This window comes from Triturus cristatus, chromosome 8 (assembly GCF_964204655.1).
Source record: "Triturus cristatus chromosome 8, aTriCri1.1, whole genome shotgun sequence".
Classification (NCBI taxonomy): domain Eukaryota; kingdom Metazoa; phylum Chordata; class Amphibia; order Caudata; family Salamandridae; genus Triturus; species Triturus cristatus.
In genome coordinates this window covers 1,098,645,724-1,098,657,994 of record NC_140591.1, presented here as the reverse complement: position 1 = coordinate 1,098,657,994, position 12,271 = coordinate 1,098,645,724, and the positions used below count along the sequence as shown (strand labels likewise).

Sequence of the window (12,271 nt, the reverse complement as noted above, 5' to 3'; positions counted from 1 at the left end):
TGAAAGCTGCATGGTACAGGTTAGAAAGTCATGTTTTTCCCCAGTCTTTCATTCTCCTAATGTTGCTAAAAAAAGGTTTGTTTGGGTAGAAATAAATTCCTATTATTTAAGTCAACCCAAATCACTTTGTTATGTTCTGAATCCTGAGTTTGTGGTTCTCCAGACAAAGCACTTTTTAAAAGTGCCTACCATTATGGATGGCATGTGAATCCTACACCTTGTAGTCCCCTCTGCCTTATGTAACATTTTGTGTACACTGATTTACACACGTATGATTCGTTGTCTCTGCATGTGTGTGTGATGTAAAGTGCTGGAACTGCCTACACTGGTATGGGAGGTGCTATAAAACAAATAAAATACATTTTAGAGAGGCGATATGGAGAGATGAGAGGAACGTTAGAAGGATGATAGTGAGTGAATCATTGAAGAGCCCAGCAAAGATTGTTGTATCATGGTGTACAGCAAGGTCATCATTTACTTTGCTTTAAAACCTAATCCAATTTAATATATAATGAAAGATGAGTTGTGGAATGCACCATTTCCCCCCAATTATCTTAGGGGGATAACCCCAAGAAGCCACCTTTTGTAGTGGTCAGGCCCACTTGCTGCGCTCGCTATGCAGCGTACGGGGGGAGGGGCTCTAACAAAATCTGCCAAGGCTGCTTTGGGTTCCCAGTCTGGCCCTGGTACCACCTCTTGTATGTCTCCTTCCAGCTCTGCCTTCTGAATGAGCTTCATGGCGGCCTGCCCTCCAGGGTTTCAATTAACTGTCTAACCATTGCCATCCATTTCTCCAAGGCCTCCTTTACTTCTTTAAATTTGAGACTCCTTTGCTAGAGCCCAGGCCATGAAATCTTTCCCCAAGCTTTTCTCTCCAGACCTCGATGGTAAAGCCAGCGGGACGGTATGCCGTGCTCTCCCAAGAGTATTTCCAGAGCCGTAAACCTGTGTTTCATTTTGCTCCTCTTGGTTTGGGTACTATGCTCAATTAGGGTCACCTGGAGAAGATCCCTTTTCAAGGGTGCAACCTAGTTATACATTTCTATTCTGCGACAGGTAAAGTTATGTCTAGACTTAATCCACAGGGATTAAGTCTAGAAAGAACTTTACCAGTTGCATAATAGAAATTTTAAATGTTGGCATAGATTGAATCTACACAGAAAATTCTGTGTCATCCTATTGTGCTTGAAAATGAGTTCCATGTGAACGCCTGTTCCAAGTTATTCTTGATACCCATGTTCACGCGGACATTAGGGTCGGTCTTGTTCTTGTTAAACTGCACCCTAGTTATGACCTCACTTATGTACTTACCGATAATTCTACATGTCCATATCACATGGATGAAATCAACTCTCGCCAACCCCTAACTTGGACAGTTGTTCAGCCTGTAGAACCCTTCATCCTTAGGGAGGCAGCGTCCTCAGCTGATTAGTTTTTTTTCATTCTGCTATTCACTGATGCACAGACTAATGTAGTACTTTGCCCCTTGTTGAAGATGTTTAGCAAACTGAGGAATGCTTGTGTTCAACTGTTAAAAACGATTTTTGCATTATGTAATGTGTTTAACTGTTTTTCAACCAGTCTTAAAATTGTTTTAAAGGCTTGAAAGAAAAATACAAGTGTTTCCACCTAAAGTATGGTCTAATTCATATATTATATTGGTCCTGCCAAAACATTATTTCTCACAGGAGTGGCCCGTGCAGGTAAGAGCGGTTGGGTGGTGGGGCAGAGTGGGGGAAGGGATTCGACAGACAACGAAGAGGGGAAATTAAATAAATAATGAATTTTCCCTCATCTTCATCTGTCGCATCCCCCCACCCCCACCCCGCCTCACCGCTCTTACATGCACGGGCCGTTCGTACTTTCTCATATTCACTCCTCTCAGCAATGCAGGCTTCCGGTTAATTTACGTGGGACTTTGGGCATTTAGGTCCCTGCCCCTTTTCTGTCTACCATTGTTACCTCTCGTGCCGTGACTTGCATTTCTCAACCCTCTTTGTGATGTAGCACACAATCTATGTGCAGTATGTCAATATGCCTGTATTGAAATACAGATCAACCGACCACGCCCCTGTGCAACTGAGATACGACTCTGAAGGACTTGAGGACTCAGAAAGGGTAGACCAAGAGAGTGGGAGTCCTCTAACCTTGTGGCACAGTTTGCGTACCCCATTCCAACTTTGAAGCCACCCACTCTCCAAAGATCAAAATAAAAACACAAAAAAAACATGCATGATCTCTCTCTTATGACACACAGTGAAGGCTTGATTGTTTTTCTTTCTGGCATACTATTGTAAGACTATATATAGTGATACAAGATTCCTCCATGTTTGATACCTCCATCTGAATGACATCACATTGATGCACTCTTGAACTCTTTCACCAAAAGATCGTGGCTATTTACATGAAGCCAGTTGTTTAGTTTTTTTCATTTTATTTTTTGGTTTTACTGTTTTGATTTTCCCCTAGGTATTGTATCCCAACCAAACGGTTGTGTGTGTGTTTTTTCACTCACAGAGGTGGGACTCATATGGATCACACCTTGCCGCTTCCTCAGTCACGGCTTACTGTGTTAACTCAGCCGGGGTGCTCGTTAAATTCCAATTTCAAATTTAAAAAGCAAATAAAGGTGATTGGGAAAACGAGTCCCCTTCCTTACAGTGCCAGGCTGTTCATTCTGCCGTGAAGTTATGAGGTTTAAAATGCAAACCATATTTTCTTGCATTCTTGGCCTCCCACCAAATCCTGCTCTGCGTCAGCTCCAACATAGCGCTCCTCCAATCCAAGCGGCAGGCCTTTGCTTATCACCAGAACATAAAATTATGCTTAGCACTTCCGGGTGGGCTTAAAAATAAGCTCCCAGAAGGCAAGCGTGCTAGAGTTATTAGTGTGAATGGTGTGCCCCCCACAAGAAAGAGGGGGCGTGTGCACTACATGCTGGTCTCTGCTGCAAGTGAACAGATATTGTTTAATATACGAACCTGGTGATCGGCATTCCCTGAATAACCCGACTTGCACTTAAATTACTCAAGAAATATAAAAATGAAGATAAATACAACGATATAGCATAACATGGGAGTTAATGTAGGCCTCTGCAAAACCACATTCCTCCCTCTTGTTTACTCTTAAAGTACTCCATTTCAGGTCCTTAATTAGACTTTATGCATGGACGTCATTTAGGGATCACCAGGGGTTGCAGCCGTGACCCCTGGCTGGGGAACAACCTTTACAACGCAACTTTTACAACGCACTACCTTTACAACGCATTTTTTACAACGCATAATCCATTACAACGCATGACATTACAACGCATGACACTACAACGCATTTTTAAAAACTACCTTTACAACGCATTCCATTACAACGCATACTACCATTACAACGCATACCATTACAACGCATAATATTACACTACACTATCCAACACTTACCCTACTGTTGCACCCCCTGGAGTTAGAATAGTAATTTTTACCCCTATACTATCCAACACTTACCCTACTGATGCACCCCCTGGAGTTAGAATAGTAATTTTTACCCCTATACTATCCAACACTTACCCTACTGTTGCACCCCCTGGAGTTAGAATAGTAATTTTTACCCCTATACTATCCAACACTTACCCTACTGTTGCACCCCCTGGAGTTAGAATAGTAATTTTTACCCCTATACTATCCAACACTTACCCTACTGATGCACCCCCTGGAGTTAGAATAGTAATTTTTACCCCTATACTATCCAACACTTACCACACTGTTGCACCCCCTGGAGTTAGAATAGTAATTTTTACCCCTATACTATCCAACACTTACCCTACTGTTGCACCCCCTGGAGTTAGAAAAGTAACTTTTACCCCTATACTATCTAATACTTACCTTAAATGTAATTTAATATTATGCGTTGTAATGGTATGCGTTGTAAAGGTAGTATGCGTTGTAATGGAAATGCGTTGTAATGGAAATGCGTTGTAAAGGTATTTTTTAAAATGCGTTGTAGTGTCATGCGTTGTAATGTCATGCGTTGTAATGGATTATGCGTTGTAAAAAATGCGTTGTAAGTGCATGCGTTGTAAAAGTGTGCGTTGTAACGTCATACATCCCCCCTGGCTTGCCCTAGTGACCCCTGGCACTGCCTTTGTCACCTGTGGCCTCAGAGGTGCCAAGATCAGTGTCTGCGACACAGAGGAAGCTCGTCCTAATCAGGGCCTGACTGGGAACCAAAACCGGCCCTGGCAAAGTGCTCGGGCCCCACTCCCCTCCCGCGGGGGGTTGGGGGTGCCACCGAGCTCTTTGCCAGGGCCAGTTTTCGGCCGATTTTGATACTGGGCCGATTTTGCAGCTATGCTGCAAAAACGGCCCTGTAACAAACACGGCCCCCAGGGGCACAAAACCGGCCCCACAGGTGCGGCGCACCGGGGGATTGCCCAGTGCCCGCTATGGCCAGTCCGGCCCTGGTCCTACTGGACATTGGTTGGAGTGGTTCCTGTTTTTCTGTCAATTTACTTTATTACAGAAACAGTGAATAACATTATTCAGTATTAGTGTAATGAAAAATGGAGCATAATTTGCTGGAATATGACCCTTTCTGGCAACTAAGGTAAGTAAAAAATGCTTGTAAATGTATTTTGTAGGCAGGCTTGCAGGTGAGTGTGTTTGTCTGAGAGAGAGTGTGTGAATGTGTGTATATGTGTAAGGATGTGTGGGTGAGTCAAAGTAAAGGTCAAATGGTGTGTGCTGTCACTTCCGCTACCCCAGACATTTTGGTAAATTGAGGCCCTTGTCTTTATAATAAGCTGATTAATATTTTAATAGGTAAATGAGTTAATTTTATTTTGGTTTTACAGGGACAAAAATTAATGTGCATTGTGTTTTCTCGCATTCATTTTTGTTAGGCACAGGGAGATTACGTGATTTGCCCAGAATCACAAGAGGTTCAGCGTCCTTGCTAAGACTGGAACCCGGTTCCCCAGCTTCGAGGTCGACCGCTCTAGCCGTTAGCAGTTAAGCAGTTTTTGTGCACTTATGCGGCTAGTAAAAATGAAGAAAACAAACATGAAAACAAAACTGGCAAGAGTAAACTGAATCACTGATCCCTCCCCTCTACCGCAAGAAAAACCTTGATTACCACCCTTGTTTTTTCAAAAATGGATTATAGTAATGGCCTCTTCCTTAATGCTCAGGAGCAGGTTCTAGCTAAGCTACAATCAGTACAAAATGCAGCAGCTAGATTAATGCTTTACGTTCCATATCGTCACCCTACATCTGTGGCCATTCACCAGCTGCACTGGTTGAGAGTAAAGAGTCGGATAAAATTCAAGGCTTTATGCATTGCCTATAAAGCCATTCATGACTCAGGACCTAAGTTCCTGAAGGATGCTTGCCGGATCTATGTTCCAAACAGAACTTTAAGATCAGCCGCCATACATCTGCTCCCAGTGCCACGCACTAGAACCTCAACATGGGGAGACAGACGTTTTTTGGTAGCAACCCCTAGGTTGTGGAATTCCCTCCCATTTGCTATAAAAACTGCCCCCACCCTTATTATGTTTCGTAAACTTTTGAAGACTTGGTTATTTAACCAGTGATCCTTCAGATACATTTGTCAGTAGGAAGCTCTGTATGCGCCAAGACACCCTAGGGTATGCGGGCGCAATAAAAATTGTAAAAACATAAACATAAACATAATAAATGCGTTTTACACCATTAGTTATGTAACTTGTACAAGTTGTTGTACGTACAGACACATATTTCACCCCCATTTTCTCTTGTAAAAGCATTTTGTGCTTTTCAAAGGAAGAACATTTAGATAGTATTTTAAATAAATCTGTATATAGGATTCCATTGAGCAGAGGGACCGATTTCTTAAAGGACAGAATTCAGCAGTATTTCTGACAAGATGTTGGTTTGGAGTGTATCAAAGTTAAAACGTACACACCCCATTAGCAGACACTATGTCTTTTCCCATGTTAAAAGTGACGCAAAAGTGGCGCAAGGGGCTTGTAAATCTGCCCCTATACCTCCATGAGTTACAAAGAACATACCCATCTGCATGGGCCCGCGGCCTTGGCTGCCCGTCTGCTGCGCTGTGAACCTGGAGCAGTTATTGTTCATCTGCGGGGAGCCTGGGGGTTGCTGGGGGTGAAGTGGAGGCACCGTGATTGGGACCGCCGGCCTGGTGGTTGGCAGTGTATTTGTAGGATTCGCTCCACTTGGGTGAACTGCTACTGTGGAACTCCTGGTCGTCGGGGTCACGGCTCCCGCCACGGGACTCCGAGTCTGAGCGGCACCGGCAGGAGCTCTGGAATAAAAAAAATAAAAAAAATAATGAGCTGACAGAATGTGTAAATTCTCTAATATTTGTTTGGATGGGACATGAGGAGAGGAAATAGGAGCAGTTCAAATGCTTCTGGTAGGCAGTGATATTAATAATGACACACAGAAGACATGGGGGCAGATTTACAAGCCCCTTGCGTGACTTTTGCGCTGCAGTTGTGTCACTTTTTTGACGCAACAGCGGCGCAAACAATGCGGTCTATTTACAACGTGACGCATGTTGTAAAGCCCTGTGTCACATTATACCTGTGTCAGGTATAATGTATGCAGGGTGGGCGTTCCCACGCAGGAAGGCCTCTTGAAAGTGTCTCTGAAATCTACAAGATTTCCACTGCATCAAAACCTTACGCCTGCTTCAAGCAGGCGTAAGTAGTGACACAGTGTAGTGGGAATAGGCCTCAACACGCATTGCTGGAGTTGCGTCGTGCTTGCGACACAACTCCAGCAATGCGTGACTTTTCCGCCAACAGTTGTGTCAGACCTTCTGACGCATCTGTCAATCCTTGCGCTATAGTGCGCCGTATTGTAAATACGGCGCATCTATGGTGACGCAAGGGTTTCTAAGGGTGGCGCAGGGAAAGTGACGCATCTGTACAGATGCGTCACTTTCTTGTAAATCTGCCCCAGTATGTTCAAGCGAGAATTGGTCCATAACTTCTGTATTTGATGCATTTTTCAGTTTTACTGTCAATGTGATCATCTTCTACCTCAAAGGATATTTGAAATTAATAAATACAACACGCGCACTCCACATCCCTTTCTGTAAGGCCTGCACCGGTACACCGAGGGGCATATTTAACTTGCCAATAGTGCCTTGTAAATAAGTTGAAGCCCCTATCTGTGGTTGCGATAGGGGCTGCGCCTTATTTACAAGGTAGCGGTAAGCCACTTAACCTGGCTTAATGCTTCCTTGTAAATAAAGCCCCCTTTCACGCTCTACTTAGCGGGGAAGGCAATGGGTGTTGCGGTGGGAGTTCCACCGCAACACCCATTGATTGTGACGCTGCCTCCTATTTACAAGGTTCGCGTAAATAGGCTGCAGAGCCAAAATTAAGACCAGGGAAAACCTGGTCGTAAACAGGAGAAACGCTTTATTTCTCCTCATTTATTTGCTGGTTCCATGAGTGCTGGTTTGTGCAGCACACATGGGAACAGCAAACCGCCAATGAGTGTTTATGTGCAGGAAGGTCTCACTTCCTACTCATAAACCATCATTAAAAAAATGACATTTTGTAACTTCTATGTGGGCCGTATTGAGCAGCACACATAGAAGTTACAAAACACCATTTAAAGATTGTTTATGTGCAGGAAGGGACACCTTCCTGCACAATAGCAATCATTTCCCCCAACGCAGACACCCTTGCACTATGGTGCCAGGGTGCCTGCGATGGCGCTAGGCAGCTAATCTTAGTGCCAGCGCAGGGGGAAACGCAGGGTTGCACCGTATTCTTGTGAATATGGTGCAGCTCTGCGTTTCTAAAGTGGCGGAGAGCGGCATTAGTCTACTTGGCATAACAACATGCTTCACCACTTTGTTGTAAATATGCCTCCTAGAGTCACACATGTGGAAAAGAACTTACGTTAACCCATGTCCCTACTTTGTTGTGCACAAACATCCATCTTTTGCAGAAGATAATGATGGCTTCACACGTCTTTTCATCACAGGTTCCTACATTATCTCCACCATCTATCATTACTGTATTTTTCCAGCCTTATCCCCATGCTTTTGCTTGTTCCTTCAGAATTGTTTACTTATAGAACAACTCCAGTGTGCATGGGCTTTTTATGTCAAAACTTCATCATTCCTTGATCACAGATGTCAGGGGCTGGGTGGGGGGGAGGGGCAGCAAAGTCTTTGAGAATCATTTCTGTATGTCCTGAAGTTGCCATCACAGGGATTTCTTGTATGACATCACTGTGGCTCTCAGTAAGTGGCCTGGTTGATCCTTCGCTAACTGTGATGGTAGAAGGCAGGTTACTCTGGACCAGAGGAATAATAAAAATAAATCGCATTATCCTGTTGCCCAGACTTGTCAGATGATTTTGTGACCCCCTTGTAAATAATTGGCACGCGGGTAAGCGTCACGAGCACCTGATCCAAAGTAGAGCTGTTAGTTTACCAATATTGCTTCCTTATTTTGGTCTTGCTTATGTCCAAACCATTCTAGGATGGCTTCCTCTACCTGCACATGTAGGCGGATCCATGAGCAAATATCGTGGAATGTTTAAAAACCATTCTAAGATGGCTACCAGTGTGGGTGAACCCCCAACGACCATGCGGGTGGCCATCTTATAATGATTATACTTAAACGTTCCCCAAAATCATTCCAAGATGGCTGCCTTGCAAAAGTATGCATATGCAAGCCCTGGCGGCAACCTTGGAATGTTCTTTTTTCAAATTATAAGTACATTAATTTCAAGACGGCCGCCAGTGCTTGGTGCATGTGTGGGACTCAATGCAACCATGTTAAACTAGTTTTTTTTAACCTTTTTCTTTATTTACCATTCCAGGATTTTGGCACAGGAAATTAAAAAATAAAGTATGCACAGGGATGCTGTTAAAAACACAGAGGCAAGAATCCAGGTAGTAGAGCTCAGCTGCTGTGACCACACAAAAATAAAAATAAATGAAACCAAAGTGTAGCGGGTGGGGGGTAAGGCAGGGGAACAACAGCCAAGTGGTGGTAAGTGAGGGCTGGTATTTGTTGGTGGGGAGAGAGAGAGGAAAGCTATGCACTCGCATTTAATGCTAAAATATGAACGAAGAAATAATTCCAGTGCTTAATTTGTAAAATACTTAGTGCCGGGGCCCTCGACATGAGGACACTAGAGCTTGCACCATCCGTTGCCCCTGGCAACACTGCCAATGACAGCAACAACACATTACTAATCATCACACTCTTAAAAGTGTGACAATTCATACTATTACAGGCCCCCAAAGCTATAAGAATGGCTTTGGAGGCAAATAATAATTATTGGAATTGTAAATTGAAATAATAAACAGAAGTTTTTGGGCTCATGCCTGAATTGGCAGACACCACTACCATGTGGCAGACAGTTATAAGCCCCGGTGCTGGCAATTAAGTGCCGGTGCTGAGTACCGGAAAGCACCGGCACAAATTAAGCACTGAATAATTCCTTAACGTAAACAGGGGAAAGATACAAGCCATCCACTCAAAACGACGGGAAAGAAGCTCTATTCGAGAAAAGAATAAGGAAGAAAACAATTAAATTGAACTCTGAACTAAAATAGGCAAGAAAGCCATCCAGTCATGACTAAGGGACTGAGGAAAGCCCACTCTATATACTAATGTATTGTAGAAACCATGTCTTAGACACAACCTACAAAAAGGCTTATTAAGGGAAAGAGACAACATCTGGCACTATCTAGTGGTATTTCAGTGTTCGATGCCTCAGCATTAATAATAAAAAAACAAGCATTAGCAAAGCCAATAGATCTGGCTGGGAACTGACCAAAAGTTTTTAAAAGCCTGACTCATGAACATAACAAAACACAATTGTTTTCTGTATACATTTATGAGATAAAGACATTCAAGTGTGATGATTCATTGAACTTTCAAGGTGCAAAATAGTTCCTGATGCTTTTCAATCCAATCACTCAACATGAAACGGAATGATACACCGAACAACCAATAGCATGTGGTGAGAAAGTTAACACTCATCCGGATGGAGCCTAAGCCCACTCTCTGTATATTTTTAAGATTGGTTAACAACTGGTCTTGCAGTCAGTTTCTCTGTCAAGCAGGCCTTAACACGGTAGGCATGCTTTAGAAACCTAAAAGAGGCCAAAAGCGTGAGCTGTGGAGCATAATGCCTCTTCTTCCTTTGCGAGGGTCCTGCTGTTCTTCACCTTACAGCTGGTGTGATGTGTCAAGAGACTGCAGGCCACAGAGATGTCATAATAGAACTCTGATGGTTGAAACTTTGTGGTGCTCAGGAAACAGCAAGAAGACTGAAAATACTTTTTTAACTGCCCAACGGTCAGAGACTTAACAATGACTTAGCAGGGAAGTGGATAGGGTAGGTGTTTGCCCCTCTAATTTTAGGTGGTGTTTGGAATACAGCAGGACTAAGAGACATGTCTTGTGAAACATAAACTAACATGTTTCTTGCATCCTAGACAGGCTCCATTGGACACTGTTGTAGCTGGGCCATGTTGAGCAATGTTTTCAACCTTTGTTTTTATGAGTAAGGTTGGAAAAACTTGGGAGCCTGGTGGGAAACAAATCGTTGAAATGATTGCACTGTTTTCCAATGTGACTCTGAGTGAGAATGACATGCAGGGTTTATCGTCTGCCAAGTGAAGATTGTGTGTTGTGAGGTTTTGGTGATATAAACAATGTGAATGAGAACTCTTGTCCAATAGCTGCCAAGCCATGACCCGCAACCTGCCGGCAACGAGGGCCGTGGTGCAAAGCCCAAGAAAGCCATAAAAGTCTATGTAATTCTACGAGAATATTAGCGGTACTTCTACCTCTGACATTAGAAGCTCAAGGTCCATCCAAAAAGGCTCTGTGCACCCAGTGATGGCATAAGATGACTTTCTCAATCAATCTCGTGGAGAGAGTTGGGCTTGAAACTCCATCAGTCCTACGCAAGTATGAAAAGGTAAGCGTGAAAAGACTCAGCGCTTTCACAGCTTCTCAGGTGGTTGGGGGTGGCTTGACAATGGCAGGACTGCTGCCTTTCGCTTGCTCTCTGTCCTTAGTTGTAGGGATACTTTGTTTGGTAGGGCCATTCGACATAGGCCCTTGCTTGTTCATGCCATGTGCATTATGGGGGCCGAGTTGGAGGATGTAAGGACCAACCCTATGGAGCGCCTATGTATTATATATAATTATGCGGCTATGAGGAGCATTGAGTTTGTGTGTGCAGTGCAGTATTTACCGTTTTTGCTTCTGTTCGGATCAACACAGGGCTCCTCTTTGTTGGCCCTCTCCCATGGGATGGACTCGTCCCACCGGTCTGGTCATGGGTCCTCTCCTCACTGCAGGTGAGGCTCTTCGAGTCACCCCTAGGAGACTGGCTCTTACAAACCTATATATTTACATTTAAATTGAGCTGCTTTCCAGGGATTAGGTGTCTCAACTGGCTTCCATTCCCCTACTAATCTGTCTATTTCTGCTCTATACTGAAAAGGTTTCATCCACAGAAGACAGTGCATGCCTGCCACAGCACTAAGAATCAGGTCAGGCCCTCTTGGATTACTTGAATTTGCTTGCCTCAGGATGGCGGCTTCCTTCTCCGCGCGCCCTACATACAGTCGAAAGAGTCCGATTGTGCTTAGCAGGGTGGTTGTAGCAGACAGCGTCATCAGCAGATCTCTGACAGCAGACTAGTGTCAGCAGGATACATACAGCTGTTTTTTAAAAACACCTGATTATCATTTCAAAGGAGTATACGATATTCATGGTGAATTATATGCGGCACCTGTAGCAAACTCGATAATTAGGTGGTACTTTCCTTGGTTCCTCACATGTAATTATGGCCAGAAAAGTTTAATAATGGGTCACGATCAATCACCTTTATGAAAGGAGATTTTAAAATGCGATATAATGTAAAGAAAGTATCATGCGTAACCTGGGAAAGAAAAGAGAGAGGCTCATAGTCAGTTTCTAAATATATCTTCTTCGTTTATGATTTTCATGAAGCCTGTTACATTGTTTTCATTATCCCTGTGGTTAGACTTAAGGTCACATTCGTGGTTGGTTTGATTTTTTGTCTAATGTGGAGCCCCTCCCCATGTTTTGTGGGGCACTTTTTGGAAAATGCTTCAGCCAACACGGTGAAAAAAATTCTGCAAAAAATAAATTACACACAGCTTGCCATGCCAAGGCAGCACAAGGATTGTTCAGTAATTATCTTGTTTTAAAAAAACAATGCAGGGTGGGGACAGGTTGTCTTTGAAGAAACAAAAATAC

At 43.6% G+C, this 12,271-nt stretch overlaps 1 protein-coding gene across 1 annotated transcript in view; it reads right to left on the bottom strand.

Annotated features, from left to right (window-relative positions):
- SH3RF3 (SH3 domain containing ring finger 3) overlaps positions 1-12,271 on the bottom strand; it is a 1,248,419-nt gene that overhangs the window by 204,210 nt on the left and 1,031,938 nt on the right. The window contains exon 7 of the mRNA XM_085622642.1: positions 6,038-6,294. Coding sequence (XP_085478768.1) covers positions 6,038-6,294 — 257 coding nt within the window. The remainder of the gene's footprint in view (positions 1-6,037; positions 6,295-12,271) is intronic.